At 45.1% G+C, this 20,839-nt stretch overlaps 1 protein-coding gene across 1 annotated transcript; it reads left to right on the top strand.

Annotated features, from left to right (window-relative positions):
- Positions 1-2,746: 2,746 nt before the first annotated feature.
- On the top strand, positions 2,747-19,947 carry PKN3 (protein kinase N3). The gene is made up of 22 exons (XM_064676947.1): positions 2,747-2,940; positions 6,070-6,352; positions 6,468-6,616; positions 7,417-7,546; positions 7,643-7,794; positions 8,169-8,364; positions 8,674-8,865; positions 9,120-9,229; positions 9,708-9,851; positions 10,816-10,891; positions 12,275-12,461; positions 13,190-13,301; positions 14,129-14,205; positions 15,058-15,124; positions 15,656-15,747; positions 16,109-16,285; positions 16,377-16,439; positions 16,993-17,069; positions 17,601-17,743; positions 17,976-18,083; positions 18,636-18,716; positions 19,113-19,947. Exons 1-22 carry the CDS (start codon positions 2,917-2,919, stop codon positions 19,323-19,325), a joined length of 2,853 nt encoding a protein of 950 aa, XP_064533017.1. The 5' UTR covers positions 2,747-2,916; the 3' UTR covers positions 19,326-19,947.
- The last annotated feature ends 892 nt before the right edge of the window (positions 19,948-20,839 follow it).

The raw sequence follows: 20,839 nt of genomic DNA, 5'->3' as shown, positions 1-20,839 counted from the left end.
AGCTTTTAAAAGTAGACATCCACCTTGGATGAAAATAATGGGAGATTCATTCTTATTAAGTATTGGTCTATCATTAATTCCCCCTGCTTGAGCTCCTCACATCCAGTTCTGCCAAGTGAAATTTGTCACAGGTGGATGCTGACTTCAGGCTTTGTGGTCTGAATTTCCAGGGTTAGAACATAGAGTTGGCAGCAATTTAATAACAGTGAAGCTACTGTGCTGGGGCTTTATGACTTAACTGGCTCAAAGGTTATTTTTAAGTTTGAAGTTTTAATTGCTATAAAATGGAATCTTTTGTCTGCAATTTCTAGTGCCAAAGGAAACAAATACATCTGTGTGTGTGTAAATATAGTTAGAAAGGTTTGAGTTTAAACAGATGATCTGTGTACTTATTCATACTTGTCAACATAGTTTCTGTCCCTGTAAAGAAGCATTATCTGAATCGATTTCTCAGTCATTTATGACATTTGAATCTGTAAGCTCTTTGTACCACACTCAACCAGGTGCATAGGTATAGTACTTTGTTTATTGGATACTGTTCCTGAAGTTTGAAGCCATGCTTTTTTTTTTTTTTTTTAAAAAGAGACTGAAATCAGTGAAATAATTTCTCTGCTGTACCTTCAAGCTCTCCTTCTGTGTGAAGGAATTAAAGTACATTTAACTGTTACTTGAAGTTACCATTTCTAAGAGTCTTTTTCAAAAGAATCAGTTATTAGTCCCATACTCAGCATCATCTTCCACGGGTGAGGTGGACAGGGGCCATGAGGTGGTTCTCCTTCGGGGAGGAGAGAGGGGAGGTCACAAGTGCCTCTAGTACCAGCTGCTTGCTCTGGGGAACAGACTTATGCTTAATCTCTTGTCCTCCCTCTCCTGGATTAAAAATGGAAATTTCTAAGGCATTTTTCCTTGATCATCACCTTCTCCCAGTGACTGTTCTCCAGTGCAGTGCCTTCTCTCGGGTTTAGTGGAGAACGGGGGCTGCCAGTTCAGTGTTGGGCCCCCCTTAATCCCCAGCCCTGCTCCGAGAGCCCCCAGAGAGGCCGCACAGCTCCATCCCGGGATGGAAACCGTGACCCACCTTCCCCCGGGCTGCTCCCACGCTGCCCTTTCCCGGCTCCCCGGCAGAAGCCGCCCCGGGAGCATCCCCAGCACCAGGGGCTGGTGCCCTGCGGGATCCTGGAAGGGCTGGACAGGCACAAATCCCGGCTGTGACTCATCTTCCCGTGGCACAGGGGTTGCAGAGTGGGCAGGAACTGCTGATCCCACGCCCCGGGGATGGGCTGGGATAACGGGGAGCCAGGGCCATGGCCCACTGGCCTCTGGGATCACCCTGGAGAGAGCCAACCCTGTCCCTCCAGGCTGGGAGCTCGTTCAGCCAGAGGATCCTCGGAGCTCCAGCTCCCTGAACTGCCCCCCTGCCCTCACTCTGCCTCCCTGGAGGGTCTGAGACCAGGAGGAAAGAGGGGGAAGCCCCTGTGTGAACCCCAAGTGGGGAAAGGGGCCCTGCAGCCACTGCCCCCCAGACCTCTCCAGTGATCCCGACTGTTGAGACAGACTGGCTCTGTGAAGGTGTGGAAGTGTCCCTGCTCCTCTGGAACTCCATCTACACCTCCTAGTCTGACTTCCAGTATTTCCACTGAATGAACAGTCTAATTAAAATAATTCCTTAAACACTGACCAGAGCCTGGACCATGTTACAAATAGTAACAGGTTGCAGAAGGCTTTATATTAAACAAATGCACTTGCTTTATTAACAACAGGAGCATATTGAAAGGTTTAATAGAAGTTAAGGCTTTATTAATTCAACTCAGTTAATATGGATCTGAATTTTACACTGAATTTTTATTTTCGTGTGATTTCCTTTTATTAATTATTCAGTTGTAAATCTCTCACAAAATGCTTAGGCCAGAAAAACTGTTGTAATTAAGTAAAAGGAAAACATTTCTGTTTATTAGTACATTTCTAAATTTGTACGTGGGAACACTGTCACCTCCAGATGCCTTCTGACTCACAGCTGTGCACAATCCAGGACTGAAGAGCATATTAGTGTGGTAATAATGTTATGTAATACTGCTGAGGAGGGTCTTTAACACCTGAAAGTAGTATCTTTTTAATTTGTTTTAAGCACCGAGTCGGTTCTGTGTGATGGGATGGCAGTACAGCAGCACCAGTTGTTTTTCCCTCACGAGAGCTGAGAGATTGCTGCCTACCCAAGGCATTTAGGTTATTTATTCACTCAAATATTCGGCTGAACCCCCAAATCCTGCATTTAGAGGGGCAGTTCCGCAGGGAAAAAGTTCCCCACAGCCCCACACCGCGGCAGGGATCACCCCAGGGACGGGATCCAGGGATCCTGTCCCGAGGGGAGCCGCAGTTTGCTTGTTCCCACGCGAACAAGCGCCGGTCGCGAGTCAGTTTGGAGAACTAAAACTGGAAACCACCCGCTGGCCGCGGCACAAAGAGGGGCACCCGCAGGGGTTTCTCCCAGAGGGGCCGAGCGGGGGATGTGTCCCTGCGCATCCCCGTCGCCTCCCTTTGGCACGGACCCACGGCCTCGGTGCCACCGCGGTCACTGAGCCCTCCAGCCCCTCTCCAGCCCCTCCTTCCCCTCGGGGCGGTGTCCGGTACCTCATTCCCCGCAGCGTCCTCGCTCCTTCCCGCCGCCACACGGGCTCTCGGCCGCGCGTTCCCCCTGAGGGCGGGCGGAGGCGGCGGCACCACCTCAGCCGGGGGCGGGAGCGGCCGCTGCCCCGGGGCCGTGTGGGCAAGGGCGGGTCCCGCTCCCGGGCTCCCGTTCCCGCTCCCCAGGGCCGCCCGCCGGCGGCTCCCCCGGGCCTGCCCCGCGAGAGGGCGCTGGCGGCGGCCCCGGGACCGCCGAGTTTGAAAAGTGCCGGTCCGGGCGGTCCGGGAGGAGCAATGGCGGCAATGGCGACCCCGCAGGTGAGCGCTGAGGGCTCGGGGGCGGTGGCGGGGTGAACCCCGCCTCGGGAGAGGGGGATCTCCGCAACCTTCGGGGTGCCTGTGCCCTTCGGGGGTCCACTTCTATCCGTCCTCCCTGCCAGGGAAGCACCGCGCCCCGCTCCGCCCTTTGGGGGTCCCTCCATCCATCCCCCCGCCGGGGAAGCACCGCGCCCCGCTCCGTGCGGACCCTCCTCAGAGGGGGCTGTACCGAGGGGCTTCCCGCCCCGGGGAGATGGGAGAGGGTGTGGGAAGCAAGTGGGATCCCCTAGAAACGTCCCTCTTCGCCTCAGGGAAATGGTGTTCGGGCCAAGTCGGTGCCCGCTGAGGGGAACTCGGCGTCGGGGAGGTGTGGGAGGGCGAGGCAGCAGCTGGGGCTGGCGCGGGGCCGGGAGGGCAGCCGGGCTCCGTGCTGGGAAAACAATCGTGTCTGGAACGAGCTCCCCGGAGAGGGGGAGATGCCCTGCCCTCCGCCCTTGAGGAGAAAGCTTCAAGCCTAATCTGGGGAAGAAGGGACGGAGACACAGACACAAAGAGCGCTGGCTCCCCATCCCGGTGCCTCCTGCGCTCGCTGCTTCCCAGCCTCGCCCTTGGAGTTGGGGAGGCTCCGGGCAGGACCACAGGTGCCTTTTTCCAGAGTTAGCGGTGGCTTTTTCTCGTAAGCAGAGAATCTGACTGGAGGCTGCTATATGCAGGGCTCATCCCTACGGCACAAAATTGCCGCGAAAGATGGGATTTGAGATGTGCTGGAAACGTGTGTGGACTGCAGGGAGGATGGCATGCTAGCTTATTAAATCAAATTATAAATCAGTTGCTGTGATAGTGGTGAAAGTGTAAGGGCCAGGTCTGCTCTGGGCTTTGTGCAGGTGAAACTTGTTTCCAAGCTTCACCATGGGTATAATGGATAGGATGGGATGGGAAGGGATCTTACTGGCTGCAATCCAGGGGATTATGTGTAACTCTGATAATGATGAAATTTTTGCTATGAGGAAGTAGACTGGACACTTGGGTAAGACACGAGCCTGGCGGAAGCCCTGGGCGAGCTCTGGGAGCCTCACTGCAAGTGCCAAAGTGAGCTAATTTCAGCTTGTTTGGGTGTTTCTCTACAAGCTGTAAATATGTTTCAGGATTGTGTTGGAGATTGACCCCACCAAAATTCATGAGCCAGAATACAAAAGCAAATGCAAATTCACCTTTCCCATCCTCTTCAATAATGGAATATTTAATCTTCCTGGTGCAAACAATGTCAGTGTTATGGCACTTCCTCATACACAGAGGGGAAGAAGGATCCAATAAAACATATCATGCTTAGAATCTATATATATTTAGAAAGTCAGCATGGTGCATTAACTGATATTCAGATTAGCTTTTGGCAGAGAGCGATGTGGAAGAAAAATTAAGAACTGCCCAACTATACCTGAATCAATACCCAGGTCTCCATATTGAGCACCTTTGCTCTGAGTGGATCCAGGGGGAGATTTGCTTACAGCCATTTGCATAGTTTGGATAGAAGATAAATCTCTGTGCTTTTATTAATTATTTAAATGAGAATTGCAACCAACAAACTCCTTTTAGTCACTTGCAACAGAGTGGATAAAGACCTTTTTGATTTTCCAACTTAGAGCTGGTAAAGGTTGCCTGTGACTCAGGAACTCCATGATTCAAGTTCTTCCTCACAAAACTTTGGATGTTTTTCAAAGCTCTGGCTTAGTTCCTGGCTTTACTAATTGGGCGAGAACTTCCTGGAATCAGGATGTTAATCTGAACCTTTTTGTTTTGTTACCAATCTGAACAACTCCTATTTTGGCTATTGTGGCCCAAACTTGGGTTTAGGCCAACTTTTAAAATAGTTTTTTTCCCTTTTTCTTTTTGCTATTAGACTGAAATTGTAGCAAAAACTGATTGAGGGTGTTTGGCTGGGTCTTTGATGAAAGGATTGTTTCTGGCCTAGGTTTTGGATGCACAGCACACTCTCAAAGTGCAATATTGTACAGGAGTAACACAAACCCGATGTGGTTTGTTGTTGGAAATGTGGTCAACCTTACAGGGTGTGAAAGCAAATCAGGATTCCTGAGTACTGTCTTTAGTCACTGATGTGCTGTGTGACATTAACTCAGTTACTGTAGTGGGGCTTGACCATTTCTTTTGCATTTGAGCAATGAATATGAGCCATTACTGTGAAGTTATTAATGTATTCATTGCTTTAACTGCCTTAAAGCCTCTCTACCTGTTGAAGGGAGAAGCACAAGCTCTTGCTTGGATCTCTTCTGGTGTTAAGTGGCATCCTCAGGGATGCTTTACAGTTCCTGTCTGAGTCCAGTGTTTTTTTGGGCAGTGAGATAAAACCTCTGCTCTGCCCAAACTGGGCATGTCCAGAGTCTGTGACAGAGCAGTTCTGTCCAGAGCTGTTCCTGAGCCACATTTCACTAGAACAAGTGCTGTTGGAAATGATGTAAAGCAACAGAACAAGTGTGAATGCTACTAATGCTACCTATAATAATAATAATGTTTGAAGTGGCCTTTAGAGAATAGAGATTGAGACACCACTCTGCTCACCTTTTTAGGTACAGCAGACAGTCAAACTTATTCTTTTGCTTGTTCATTTGTAGAAACAGCTGTAGAGTTTACATTTTTCTTCTTCAAGGCTAATAGCTGAGAGTTAACACATGCTTATGTGATTTCTAAAAGCTCTATCAAATTATCTGAGATTTGTCTTTGAGCAGTCAGCATCAAGGCATAATCAGATAAAAATCTGTATCTGCAACATCGTACTGGTAAAAATTAATGTTGATCAGAACAAGAGCAAATGTTGGCTGGGCTTTGATACTTGAAGAACAAAGACACGAGCAGACATTAAATAACAAGGAGACAAGTAAGATGAAGGCTTTACTCCGTTATGGTTTAAAACCAAATTAAGGGCGTGTTAAGGTCAAAGTTGTGTTCTGTCCTCTGTAATTGAAATGTAGGTCTTGAAAATTTGATGAAAAGATTGTCTTCAGAATTTCTGAACGAAACAAAGGAGCGGAATCTTATGAGGGTGTTGCTGTGCCGTAAAAATGGTTGGAGTGTGTTCTCTCTGAAATCCTCTTGCCCAACACTCTTTGGCTGCAGGGCAGCTGCCTCTTGCAGCTGGACAATGGTGTGAACTTAATGGATCCAAGTTTCCAGCAGAAACTGGAGGGTGAGAAGGAGCTGCTTCGCAGGGCAATACAGAAAGAGCTGAAGATTAAAGAGGGAGCAGAAAACCTGCGCAAAGCGACGACGGACAGAAAGAACCTTGTTCATATCGAGCACGTGCTGAAATCTTCCAACCGGAAACTGGAGCAGCTGCACTGGGAACTGCAGGAGCTCAATGCAAGGATCGTAATAACAGACAAAGAGGAGAGTAAGACAGGTAGGTCTTGGGGCGTGACTGACAGGAAAATTGTCCCATAGTGCTTCAATGGTTATAGATATGGAATTGATACAAGAGCAGATGATTAATGGTATTGGTTGTGTTGTTTGTGCAGATGGATCTGCATCTCCAGATCCTTGTCTCTGGGAAAGAAACCCAGACCCCATGGCAAGGAAGGTTGAAGCTCTGAAAAAGCAGCTGCATGTTGAAATGAAAGTGAAACAAGGAGCTGAGAACATGATCCAAATGTATTCAACATCCAAGGTAAGCAGGAATAATCAGCCATATTGGAACATGGATTCCTGGATCAAAATTCGTATTTGAAGTCTGTACAGAAATCTCTCTCTGATAATTGGTGTGGGAGAAAAATGCATTTGCAAAGCTTGCCTGCTGAATCCTAGCTCTGTGTTTTTGGTCTCAGCATAGTGACAGCACATCATGTTACTGCACATTAGGGTGGAATAAGAGGCACATTTAGTCACTGACTTGAGGAAAGAGTTAACAAAGCATTGGAACTGTACACTGATTTGGTGTGATGTTTGGATATCACTGGGTTGTTATAAAGCACAGCAAGTGGCATCTCTTTATGTGAGAAAAGTTTTCAGAAGTTTACTGGGTTCACATTCATCCCACTTTTTGAGTTTGGTGTAATCATATTTAAAACCCAAAGGATAACTTAAAAAATTTAAAATCCAAGCTTATTAGGAAGGTTAATTCAGTAAGACCAGCAGTGTGGAGGGTTGTGATATTTTTATTTGTTCAAAACCTCTGCTCCCAGAGCACCGTAGGTGCCATTAGCCAGGGAACAACAGGTCTCAATGACTGCAGGGTTTGGTATTAACTGGATGTGTCCTTGACCTGTCCTCTCCTTCTGCAAATGGAGATTGTGATCTCAGTCCTTGACCCTCAGCGGTGCCTGCTTTACATAACCACTCCTGTATTCCATCCCAGGGTCATTTGTGACCCTTCTTGCAAGTGCCACCTCACCTTCATGAGTCAGCACATCGTGGTAACCCATTTTTAATGATCATGGGTCTCTCTCTGCGTCTGCTTTCCCTTGGCAGGAGCGGAAGCTCCTGGCAACAGCTCAGCAGATGCTTCAGGACAGCAAGACCAAGATTGAGATAATCCGCATGCACATTGTGAAAGTGTCTCAGGCAGCAGGAGGGATGGAAGATGCCGTGGATCCAGCAGGTAAAATGCTGATACAGCCCAGAGCAGATGCAGCCAAAGCTGTAAGAGCCACAGTGCTCAGTGGATTTTCATCCTTGCCATGTTCTGTCTGGGCAGTGAGGATGGGGAGCACCATCAGTGCTTTGGAGCTGCGTATTGAGGAGCTGAGGCACCACCTGCGCATCGAAGCTGCTGTTGCTGAGGGGGCAAAAAATGTGCTGAAGATCCTCGGGGGGAGTCGGGTCCAGGATCGCAAGTTCCTGGCTGAGGTAAGTGGGTGTTGCTCAGGCCTTCTTGGGTGGTTCCATGCCTCCACATTAGTGATTTAGCATGACTGGAGGTAACCAAGTTACTAATTTAGGAAGTTCCTGTCTCTCTGTGAGGATGGTCTGGTTGGGGTCACTTTCCCTTTTAGGGATAGCATTCCTTCCTTTGGTGAAATTTCTCAGGAACATCAAAAGCGACATTGATGGGGTGCTCAAGATCTGTGGGAAAATATTTCATCTTGTTCCTTTATTAGCAAGATGTTGTCTTGTTGTGTTATTTTGAAGCTTAGTTGAGTTCATAAAGGATTAATAGTACTTTGACTGGGGCTGTACACTGAGAATTCCTGCCTGTTTTCTGTTCCACTTCCCACTGGTAGGCTCAGGGTCGTTTGCAAGAGTCCTCTCAGAAGATTGACCTGTTGCGCTTGTCCCTGGAACGGCAGCTCAGTGAGCTTTCTCCTGATCACCCAAAGAGAGCACTCATCAAACAGGAACTGGTGAACACCTCGTCCCTGGGAGCCCAGCATGGCAGCATCCAACCCACCCCGGTCATCAAACCCACAGCCCTCACAGGTACGGGAATCCTGCATGGCCTGTTGCTGTGAGAGGGGAAAAACAAGTTGTATTTCTTTCTGTTGTTGTAATGCCTCTTGTTGTAATGCCTCTTGTTATATGGACATTGGATTTTATAGGAATTGGACTTATGTCTTCTAGACCAGGAGAGCTTTCTGATCTTGTGGATTTGCAGTCTATTAATCTGGAGTCAATTTGAGCTATTAACCAAGAAATCATGAATCTGAGAAATTCTTGTTGAGGACAGGCTGACTAGAATCACTTCATCTTTTACATAATAATGCTCCTTACTCTCCTAAAATTCCTCAGGAACACTGGAAGTGAGACTGATGGGGTGTCAGGATCTATTGGAAAACGTTCCAGGACGTTCCCGAATGACTGGTTCTTCTCCCATCTGTGGCAGCCCAAGTGATTTGAGGTCCCTTTCCCGGACACGAGTTGGCCTGGGCATCCATGGCCGTGGTGTTGCAGGGAAGTACCTACGGAGTGAAGAGCCATGTAGTGAGTATGGAGTTCACTGTTGACCTCTGAGGGGCACATGGGAGCAAGGAGGTTTCTCATCGTGGTGCTGGCTTAGCCTGGTATGAGTGTTGTTATAAAACACCTGATTTCTGCAAAACTAATAGAGAGAATGTATTGCATCACACCTGGTTCCAGAACTGTCCTAGAAATTACATTTGGTTGGGATGTTCACCTTCAGCGTGAGAGGTTTTCTTTGGTAAAAGGTTATAGTCCATGTTTTCTCCTTTGTCCAGATGAGGTCCTTGCTGTGCTCAAAGTGGACAACAAAGTGGTTGGCCAAACAAACTGGGGACCAGTTAATAACCAGGCATGGGACCAGAGCTTTGTCATTGAGCTGGACCGGGTGAGTCTGCCCCAGATTCCTGTGCTATGTTTGTTTTCCCATTTCTCCTTACCTGATTTGCTTGTTTAGCTTAATTTCCACTCGATTCAACTCTCTGTTGCTGCTGTCCCCATGTCCTTTGATGTGCCACTTATCTCAGCCTTCCCCTGAAGGCAGAGCATCTCTGCCAGACATTCAGCCTGAGCAGCATCTGTTGTCCTTCTCTGCTTATCTGAGTTTTATTTCATCTTATCAGCAAAGTGGCTCTCAGGGATTTCTAAATGGGGAGCCAAGACAGCAACCTCCAAGATGGTCTGTAGCTGAGAAGATCTGAAAACATGAAAAGCAGAGAAGAGGGGGACTAAAGAAATTTTTTATGTGTACTCTTTTTTATAGATTTTTTTTTTTCTTTTGCAACGGCGCGCGTGTGCCATTTCCAGAGCGTGGGGCAGGATGTAACTCTTGTGCTTTTGTTTGTTTTTCTACCCCATCTCACCAGTCTCGTGAGCTAGAAATTGCAGTTTATTGGAGGGACTGGAGAGAGCTCTGTGCAGTGAAGTTTTTACGTTTGGATGATTTTCTGGATAACGAACGTCACGGGATGTGCCTCTCGCTCGAGCCCCAGGGGATGCTTTTTGCAGAGGTATAAATGTAAGCTTTGTTTCTTTTTCAGAGAACTCTGTCTGGTTAGGGTGCCTGCCCTGAAAGCAGTTGTTCAACCCAGAGTACAAGGAATGGAAGGAGCAGTAATCCAGAAGGGTAGAATGACTCCTGAAATCCCTTTGCACCAATATCCCACATAAGAATAAGGAACAACACAATATAATAGATGTACACATGCCATAGCCTGGAGTGACTCTTCAGCTGCTCCACTGTAATTATGTGTGTGTGTCCTGTGAAATCCATTGGTTTTTATTTGCTTTCATTATGAATCATCAGTGACACTTTAATTAAGCATATAGCTTAATGGTCAGGATTGAATCACAGACTGCAGAATCAGAGATCCAAATTCCCTCTGGCTATGCTTATTTTATCATCTTTCTGAGACTAATAATATCTTAAAGTACCATCAGTGAAGAGATCAGCTAGATAATCCCTTAAAAGCCACTGTATTTTCTCCTTTGTGTTGTGATGGAAGTTCCTGTGGTTGTCTTTCCAGAGTAGGATCTGGACCTCATGTACCAAAATTTGTCTCATCTCCCTGCCTTCTTGATTTCTTGTGGTTGTTTTGTGGTGGTTGGTTTTGTTATTTTTGGTTTTTACTTCTGTGCCATGAACTACTGTGCTTGTTACCCTACAAATGGATGTGTTCTTTATGCATGGCTTTACAAATTGGAGAAATTTTCTTTGGGTTAGGAATTAGTCTTAATTCTAGGAGTTTTCTACATTCCCAGTAGCAGAGAATTTTGACAGCTAAACCCACAGTCAAAGTAAGAGCTGTTTAGAGACTAAAGCCAGAATAGCACAATCTGGAGTCTGTGGAAGTGACTCCTAATTTACCAAACAGATAGGAATGGAGAACTTGAGGAGGAAACAGGCATGTGGGAAAGTTTGGGTTTACAGTTTGAACGAAGAATCCTGACAAATCCCTGTGGCTTCTCTGACAGGTGATGTTCTGCAATCCTGTCATTGAGAGGAAGCCAAAACTGCAGCGGCAGAAGCGCATTTTCCCCAAGCAGAAAGGTGAGGGGCTGGACAGCCAAGTGCTCACTGTCTGGGGCACGAGGGTGAGGGCAGGGGTTTCCCAGTCGATCTGTGAGACATTAAAATGCCTGCTAATTCCTGTGTATGTGGAAGTTTGTTCAGTCAGTAAGTGCAGGCAGCCTGGCTGCAGCACAGTCTGTGATGTGACATTGTCACGGTGTTGCTATTCACAGTTAACATTGGCAGGAAGATATAACTGCTGGTTATTTAACAGACTTCTTAGCTCTGGGGCCTCCAGCATAAGAAGGATGTGGACCTCTTGGAGCAAAGGCCACAAAGGTGCTCAGAGGGCTGGAGCACCTCTGGTCTGGAGGCAGACTGAGACTTGGGGCTGCTCAGCCTGGAGAAGAAAAGACTCTGGGGAGACCTTAGAGCCCTTCTCAGTGCCTAAAAAGGGGCTCCAAGAGAGCTGGAGAGGGACTTTGGACAAGGGCCTGGAGTGACTGGACAAGGGGGAATGGCTTCCCACTGCCAGAGGACAAGGTTAGATGAAATCTTAGGAAGAAATTCTTCCCTGTGAGGGTGGTGAGGTTGTCCAGAGAAGCTGTGGCTGCCCCATCCCTGGAAGTGTCCAAGGCCAGGTTGGATGGGGCTTGGAGCAACCTGGGCTAGTGGAAGGTGTCCCTGCCCATGGCAGGGGATGTTGGAATTAGATGATTTTTAAGGTCCCTTCCAACGCAAACCATTCTGAGATTCTGTGGTAAGATCAAGGACTGAAACTGCACTAATTTAACCAGCAATGCTGTTACTGATGAGCAGATTTTTGGAAGGTTTTCTGGAAAATTCTGAATTATAGAAGACTGGCATGAACAGGCTAATGACTGTCTGTCAAGTCTTTAAAGCTGGCATCTCAGATTCATGAGATTTATGGACTGCAATAACTTACATACTTCCTTTTTTCTCTGCAAATTCTTCCTTGAGAGGCTGAATAACGTAAAACTTTACATACTGAGATTTTGTGGCAGTGAGGATAAATGAGATTTTCTATTCTTCAGAAAGTAGTAAAGATAATGAAACATCCCAATTGTTTAACTCTTTTTAAGACATTTTCAAAAACTTTCTGTTAACAGGCTGCAGTGTTGAAATACAAGAAAATCTGACTTAAAAGAATATAAATTTTTAACATTATGCAAGTTCATCTTGAGGATTGTTATGATATTGTATGGAGTTGAACTTAGGTGAAATATTAGATGTGTTTCATCATCATTATTAAACTTTCTTCCCTGAGAAATGCCCATTTTCCCAGGGCTACGTTTTTGGATAACTCATTTGGGTGAAAACTATAATTACATGAGACTGTATGTGTTACACTAGAATGTATGTGTTGTCATCTCACTGGTGTTTTGACTCTGGCTCCTCCAGGGAAGGAATTTCTCCGAGCTCCTCAGATGAACATGAATGTTGCTGCCTGGGGTCGCCTGATGATGAGTTTCCTCCCTCCCTGCAGCTCCATCAGCACTCTGAGTCCCCCACTCCATGATCCCACTCAGACAGACTTTTCTCCAGTTTCCCCACAAAGTCCTACAGATTCAGTGTCCAAACTGAGTGGGTAAGTCATGTTCTGAGTGTTGCTGGATGACACTGGAATGGGGGATAGGTATTAAAATTCTGTTACATCTTACTAAGGTGGAAGAAGACCCTGATGAGAAAAATGTGTCTGTCTGCATAAAAAGATGTAAAATTTCTGTGCTGTAAAGGAAAGAAAATTCCACTCATTAAATGTCTTCACCAGTACAGTAACCGATCTAGGCAAGGTCACCATGTGGTTGTTGTGATAAAAATGCACATGTACTCCAACCACTGGCCTAGTGTGGCACTCAGAAGGGACATAGCTGAGCTTTTAAATGTGCTGTAGAAGAAAGTTCCCCCAAAATAAATATTTTAATTGTTGGAGTTAATTTTTAGAGAATTGGTCATTCTCTAAAGAGATTATTCCCACTGACACACAAGACCTAGAAAAGAAAAATACTTGAGTCAACTACTGTGTCAGTACTAAAAATCAAGATTTCCTATAAATTCTTGATCATACTTATTTCTACAGACCTGTGTTTCCTTGGTTTTATAGTGTCAGAAAGCCAGTGTTGGAATGTGAGTCTAACCAACTTTTAATTAATTTAGAAGACTTTGTTGATACTTCGTAGACTTTTGGTGTGAATCAGGGAATCCTGTTGTTCAGTGATTTGGACTGAACTAACACAGCACAGTGACACAAAGGTGTCTGTGTACAATACTCATCCCTAAGGCAGAATCTCCTTCAATTCTGTCTCACAAATGCAGTGACTTCCCTGTGGCTAAGCTCACCTTTGCTGATGAAGCACCACCCAAGCCTCCACGCCTTTTCCTGATGGCCAACTCCAAGGAATCAGCACCATCTCCTGCAGATTCCCCGGTAATCACATGGGCTAATTGGGAAGCTTGTCTTTGTTGGTTGGTGTCCTTTCAAAACCTGGTCCTTCTTATTGTTTATTACTGCAGAAATTCACTGTACTTTAGGCAAACACCTCCTCGTTAGCTGTCTGATCTCCATGGATTCAGAATCCAGAGTGCTGTTTTGGCATGGAGTCTTCACAAAGAGTTGCACTTCTCTTTCTTTCTCTTTTCTTTCCCCTTTTTAAGAAAATTATAATTTGCTTTTCTTAGAGAAGCAAAATGGAGGTAGGTCAGCACTGGGAGTCCAGGGCAAGAGTACAGAAGAGATGACTGCCCAGAGAAAGCAGGAAAGGAGGGCCAGCAGGCTTTTAGGAGCAGATGAAGTTCTTTGTCATAAAATAATGGGCAAAACCAAGAGCAGCTCTGCTTTTGTGACGGGAAGGAGCAGGAAAATTGCTTTGAGTAGTAAAATGGTTAATGACCTGTGTTCTACCACATCTTACCCTTTCTCATTTGGCTTGGTGATAGAGGAAACTACAGTCTTTGATCATTGTGACTCTTTTGACGTGACAGGCCTTTTTTCTAGGAAGGAAATGTTCTACCCTAGACTTTTAGAAGTGTTTATTTTAAAGGATTTGACCCTATAAAAATTACTGTATGTGGGAATAGCTTTATGTGCCCACAGACAATCAGTTTTCATGCTGTTTCCCCCTGAGCAGAGGTGATGACCAACTGCAAGAACTTGGCTGTGGTTATGCTGGACCTTGACAGAGGAGAAAATTTGGATGTGGGTGTTCAGGTCAGATTCCAGAGGATGACCCACTGTATTTTTCTTTCTCTTCCTAGTGCCTGAAGAGGCTGCATGTTGAGGAGAAGTCCTGCAGTTCTGCTGTAACAGGATTTCCAATCCCAACGTCTCCAAGGTAACTGTGGACAGCACGGGCTGCCTTAGGTCACGGGTTAAAGAGTCACTGGGCTGAAATTTTTTGGCATGCAGTCTAAAATTCTGCTCAAGGTGTGCTTTGATTTCTTAGCACCAGATTCTTAGTTCTGAGTGAGGACAATACCATGAAAGCTCTTCATTCCACTCACTGGAGGAGTATGAAGTGTCTGCTGCCTTTTAAAGATGATCCTGGACTAAAGCATTTAGGTTTTTATTTAAAAAAAAAAAATTCTTTCCTAGCAATTCTGTAGCCTGAGTTTCCTTATGGCTGACATTACATTTAAAGCATCTCTTTATTCAGCTACTTTTTTCCAGCAACATGTTATGTCTGTTGTCTCAGTGTGTTTTATTTCCAGTTCCTGTTTGAGAACTTCCTTTCTCCTTATACCCTTGTCCTGCCAGCACTGTGGACATGTTCATGTCTGATTACCACAGTTGATTCTGAGCCTGCTGAAAGGAGAGTAGGAGAAATTGAATTTTACCACCCCAGGGATGTGGGGGTGGAGGGGAACTAATCCTGTTATAGGAAGTGACAGAGAGAGCAGCCTTGGAGAGTCAGGATTGTTCCTCTTGTTGCCAGTACAGATGGAAGTGCTCCCTGCCACTGGGAGCACTTCCCTCACTTTAAAGTTCCTATTTCCTATTTTCAGTGGCAGAACAGCAGCAGCCTTAGGTGTCAGGATTTCAGCTTAGGTGAGGAGTGGTTGGCACAGCTGTTTGCTTTCCCTTTTGCTAAAGAGAGCTCCTTCCCCTAACACAAACACACACTCCTTTGTTATCTGCTCGTGCATCTCTTGGGGGTTGTCTCAGCAACTCTTCTGTTTGTCTGCAGGAAAAGGACAGTTCAGCTGGAGGATTTTCACTGCATCGCTATGCTGGGCCGTGGCCACTTTGGGAAGGTAGTACAGAAGGACACTGGAGCAGGGCAGTGGGGCTGTGGTTGTGAAGATGGGGCTCTGCTTTGAGGTCTGAATAGAGACATTGCAGTACAGGAGAGATTTGTAGCAATGCAGATACAGAACAAACCCAGCCCAGCCACACAAGCAGCTGAAAATGGTTGTTAACAGTCAAAGCTCCTGAAGATTTGTGGCTTCAAAGCCTGGAGAAAACCATCCTGGGAGTGCTAAATCATTTCATAAAGCACACCATTGCCATCCCTTTCATTATTATGAGGATCAGTTGTGGAATAGCTCCATTCCCAAAATCTGTGTGCTTGCTTGCTGTGAGAGCTCGTGAAGCACTGGGCCAGCTTGAGAACATAACTTACACTGACATCCTTCTGCACTGCTGCAGCTCAGGGAGCAGAGCTCTGTTTTTGGAGTTCCTTGAGCTGGGTTTTGAGAGTGACTGTCTGGAATGGATGGAAATAGTTTGTGTCAATGGGAGTTGAAGAGATTTGTTTGAAGTACAGCTTTTCTGTTGTTTTTCAGGTACTGCTGGCCCAATACAAGGCAACTGGGAAGCTGTATGCCATCAAAGCCTTGAAGAAAAAAGACATTATCAGGAGAGATGAAATTGATAGGTGAGCTTTGTTTGGAGATGGTACTATTGCCAGAGGCTGAGTTAACACACCTGTAATCAAGTGTTAGTATGATGTGTTCTGGCCATGGTACTGTTAAGGTTAAATGTGACCTTACGTCTTGGATAACTAAAATCAGGAATAAGCAAACTTATAATGGGGTCTAACTTTTGTGAGAATGACACCTGAAGAACCCTCTAAAAGTCAAGGTTTGCAAGTGTGTAAGAGAAATATTTGCACTGGCCCTCAGTTTTTATTTCTCTAACTTAAGATGTAATGATTTTCTCCTTCATCCTGTCTTGCTCAAAACAGTCTTTTCTGCCAAGTTTTAACGTTGATGTTTTTGTTCTTTGAATCCTGGCAGCTTGAACTGTGAGAAGAGAATATTTGAAGTGGTCAATTCTTCTGATCACCCATTCCTTGTGAACATGTTTGCATGTTTCCAGACACCTCATCATGCCTGTTTTGTGATGGAATACACTCCAGGTGGGGATCTGATGATGCGCATACACGAGGATGTCTTTCCAGAGCATATGGCACAGTGAGTTAGAATTAGTCAACTCTCCAGGCACTATAAATTTTTAACTCGAATCTCATATATATATTTCCTGATAACTGTTTCTGTCTTTTAGGTTTTATACAGCCTGTGTAGTCCTGGGGCTCCAGTTCTTGCATGAGAAGAAAATTGTTTATAGGTAATGCAGCAGAGACTCAAGTATAAGTTTGGCAACTTGGAAGTTGGTTTCTCCTGTAGCTGTGTCTGGAGCTCACTATTTTGCTGGGGTTTCTAATCTTTCTGTCTGTCTTTATTTCCTCCACTGCCTGTTGCTATCAGCATGTTCATCGTGCTCACAGTAAAGAAAGTCACCTAGAAGCAGTTCATCTGGCATGTTGCAGGTGATTAATCCTCTGTGACATGTCAATACATTCTGGGGGGCACCTGTAAGTTACTGCTTTCCTTTTTTCTTGGTAGTCAAGTAATTTGTCATGCTGTTGTGGGAGCCCTGTTCCAGATGACTTAGCCCCACTCAGCTCAAAGCTGCTTTGTGAGCCTTTTGTTTAGAGGAAAATATCAATAAATTAAGGGGAATCTTCCAAATAATACATGATTTAAACCAAATGTAGACTTTACTCAGTTTAGTTTTTATTCTGTTTATTAACACTACCTTCTGCCTCTTGAAAAAAAATATGTTGGATGGCATTCCTGAGACTTCAGCCACTGTTTTCTTAAATCTCCTTTGCCTGCAGGGACCTGAAACTGGATAATCTCCTTTTAGATGCTGAAGGATTTGTGAAGATTGCAGATTTTGGATTGTGTAAAGAAGGTGAGGGACTGGAGAAACTGAAATGGAGCTATGAGGATTAGTTTAGGATCTGGGCTGTAGTAAGTGGATGTGTGTAACTTGTATTAATTCCCATTTTAAAAATTAAAAGAAAAACAAAAAACCCAACAAACCAGACAACAAAAAACCTCACCTATCTGGCCATGATGAACTTGGGAAGAGTACTTTGTCCTTTAATCTTCAGGAAACCTGTGAAGGCTTTTAAAATGTGCTTGTTTGTTCAAGGAGCCAGAATATAGGATACCATAAAATGTGTACATGAGTAAATGAGCAATGGAATCTGCAGGAGGTTTTCTTGGTTTTGCTGTTTGTTTAAGCACTGTCTGTATATTTGTTATTTGGAGCTGTTGGGGGCCTCAGGTTTCCCATTTCCTCACTGGCATTTACAAGCCTTGGTGAGAACTCTTGCCCAGGTAACAACATCAGGTGACAAGCTACAGCTCTCAGAGGCAAGGCTGCCTGTGATCCATTCAGTTATGTGTGCTGGATTTTACAAGTGGCCTTTTCCAACAGGAATAGGTTTTGGAGACCGGACAAACACCTTCTGTGGCACCCCTGAATTCCTGGCTCCGGAAGTCCTGACGGACATCTCCTACACACGGGCAGTGGACTGGTGGGGACTGGGTGTGCTCATTTATGAGATGCTTGTTGGTGAGGTAAGGCCACCTTTCCTCAGGGGATCTCACTAACCAGGCTTGGGGACCAGACCACTTGAGAGAAAATTTGCTAAATGTAGCCTGTTATTTATTATTACTTCAGTTACATTTTTCTCATTCGTTGTACTTGCCAAACGTTAATTAATCCAACAGCTCCCTGCTATTCTCATCCCTGTTTAATAGTGAGGAGTGGGTGGTATTTGTATTAAATAATAGAATGTCTCCATTACAGTCACCATTCCCTGGAGATGATGAGGAGGAGGTCTTTGACAGCATAGTCAATGATGAAGTCCGGTATCCACGATTCCTTTCAGCTGAGGCACTTTCTATAATCCGGAAGGTAATGGGCTTGGTGGGTCTCTGGGAGCCTGAGGAATTGTGAGTGGATCCAGAGGGACTCAATTAGGACTGGATACATCTGTGTGTGTAATCTGGAGCTGCCTACACAGACTAAGGAAACATTTAACATTTACACATATTTTTCCTTTCCATCTCTTTACATAAATGCAGTCCTTCTGTGTAAGGATGACTAAGCAGGCTGCTTACTGTTCCTGCTAAGTCTGACATGGAGAAGTGTTGATTCAAGGGCAGGAGTGTCAGAGCCATTCAGTGGAGATGGCTGGACTCAGGGTTTGAATGTGGCCCCGTAGTCACAGGTGCACAATTAAGCTGAGATGCTTCACGCAGTTTATAGCAGGTATCTTATTGCTGTTGGCAAGTTGTTTACAAGGAACTAGGTCTGAGCTATTCCTGGCAGATGACCTTGGTGCAAAGTGAAAATGAGAAGATACTGAGGGCTCAGTCCATCCCCTTTCTTTTGTTTTTCTCTCTGGAACATTATTTCTGTCCATCCTTGTTCCCGCTGTTTAATTTTGAACCGATATTTCTGCAGCTGCTTCGGAAATGTCCAGAGCGTCGACTGGGAGCAGGGGAGAAAGATGCAGAAGAGATTAAAATCCAGCCCTTTTTTAAGGTAGGAACTCGCTTTATTTCCCTCCTCATCATTTTTTGTGTCTGAGCTGAGAGTGATTTGCTCTCTGTTGGTGTTGAGGCATATTTCCATTAGTGAGATCTTAGTGATAGTTTCTGTTGCACCTCATTGCTCCATTCAGGAATATGTGTTTTAATTCACAGTTGAAATGACATCCCACGTGTTTTCTGGGATCTGTAAGCTGCCAGAGCCCCTTTGTTATTTCTGATTGTGCTGCTTCTATGTACAAATACAATCAACTTTAGAGACATCAACAAATACTCCTTTTTAAATGAAGCTGCAGCATCAAAGATGCTGTGTAGTGATGACAGTGATTGCCAGTCAGTCTATTTGATGGCAGCTGCATTTGTCAATCTGGCTTGTTCCCTTCTCTTACAGGGAATTGATTGGGATGCCTTGCTTGCCAGGAGACTGAAGCCCCCCTTTGTGCCCACGTTGAGAGATCCAACAGACATCAGCAACTTTGATGAAGAGTTCACCTCCCAAAAGCCAATCCTCACTCCCCCTGAGAGGGTTGCTCTCCTCACCCACAAGGAGCAGACTGTCTTCAAGAACTTTGATTTTGTTTCCAGACATCTTTTAGATGTGTGACTCCTGTGCCATGAAGAGATTGTTACCACCTTGAGAGGACTTGGCATGGGCAGTGGAAAAGTCAACAGGATCCATAGTACAGGTAGTGCTGCCCTGCAGCAGTTAATGTGCTGTGAGTTTTCCAGCCTCATCTGTTGGAAGGATCCTGGATGTCAGTTATCTTTAAGGAATAATTAATGTTTGACTGGATATATCTTCTGCTGTCACTGAATATAGATGGAAATTCGGAATTTAAGCTGGACTCAAATCATCTCTTCAGCCCAGGTTACTCTTTGAAAAAAGCCTAAGTAAGTAGTGTGGCTTTTTAAAGTTGTAGAGTAGCAGGGGAGTGGCCTCTTCTCACCTATTTTCTAGAGAAGAGATGCAGCATTTCCTCCTGGTAATGATTTTATGCCATTTCCCACTCATAAATATGTGTATGCCAGACAAGGAGTGGATTTTAACATAACCAAGACAATGATTGTTTGATAATGATCCAAGTGATTTATCTTAAGGAAAATTAATCTCTTTCTACTTCTTTAAGGATGCCAAATATTAGCCATTGTTTTTAATGATATAAAACCCCACAGCTTTGCACGTTTTTCCTTTTTTTGAAAATAAAGATATCTTTCCTTATATTAAATGTTCAGCTTTGCATCTCCTTTGTGTTCACTGAATGTTTTAGATTAGGGCTAACCACAGTCTGCTCAACAGGCAGGATTTTATTTTGCTCTGTAAATGTCAATAGTAATTTTTTTTTTTCTTCCTCCTCACTCAGGTTGTCTGTGTACATATTGCATGGTGTCATCAGCTGGCACATACCAATGACTGCAGTCAGGTTGTCTCTCCACACAGTTTATCAGTGGGTATATCCTGCATCTTTTTTGGGGACAGCTAAGTAATGACTGTTAATACTGGAAAAACACCAAGTCAAAGATGATTTCATTTGCCTGGTAAAATACCTTGTAATTATACTTGATAAGATACATTTTCATCTCTTAAATCCATAATGTTACCTTGCTGGGCAAAAAGGGAAGGTTGAAGCATCACACTGATGCAAACAAGGACAGAGTCATTGCTCTTTCAGTTTTTCTTTACCAGATGACAGGAGGGGGACTAAGGCAGCTGAGCTGATCTGGAGATAAGGATCTAGAGAATTGGCCTTGTTAAACCAGGACTGGTCCAAATGCTTCAGAATTCAACACAGTAAGAGCTGTGTTTGTGCAAAACACACTGAACCTGGATTTCCTATTTTCAGAGCCAAGTATAAGTGCTGCTGAAAATTCCCTCCTACAAAGGTCCTTTCAACCTCCTGCTCAGACTGGCAGGACACTGGCCCCTTTGGAGCAGGATACCCGTTTTCCCTGCTGCTGTTTGAGTGGTAACAGTTGGCTGTTGGCCCCTGTGGTGTGTTTTGTGGCTTTTCTTAAGGTCAAGGCCACTGTGAAGTGGGAAGTAGCACAGTGGATTGTTAGCACAGGTGAAACCTAGAACTTGGGTTCAAAGAGAGAGGCATAAAGAATTAAAAAACGCGT

This window comes from Pseudopipra pipra, chromosome 20 (assembly GCF_036250125.1).
Source record: "Pseudopipra pipra isolate bDixPip1 chromosome 20, bDixPip1.hap1, whole genome shotgun sequence".
NCBI lineage: Eukaryota > Metazoa > Chordata > Aves > Passeriformes > Pipridae > Pseudopipra > Pseudopipra pipra.
The sequence above is the reverse complement of the archived record's forward strand: the minus strand, read 5'-3'. Positions and strand labels throughout refer to the sequence as shown.

Excerpts from the sequence above, each read along its gene's own strand:
- PKN3 (XM_064676947.1), top strand. The coding sequence starts at position 2,917 with ATGGCGGCAATGGCGACCCCGCAG. Across the intron at positions 7,547-7,642 it reads AGATGCCGTGGATCCAGCAG|TGAGGATGGGGAGCACCATC; the intron begins GTAAAATGCTGA and ends CTGTCTGGGCAG. Across the intron at positions 13,302-14,128 it reads CATCTCCTGCAGATTCCCCG|TGCCTGAAGAGGCTGCATGT; the intron begins GTAATCACATGG and ends TTCTCTTCCTAG.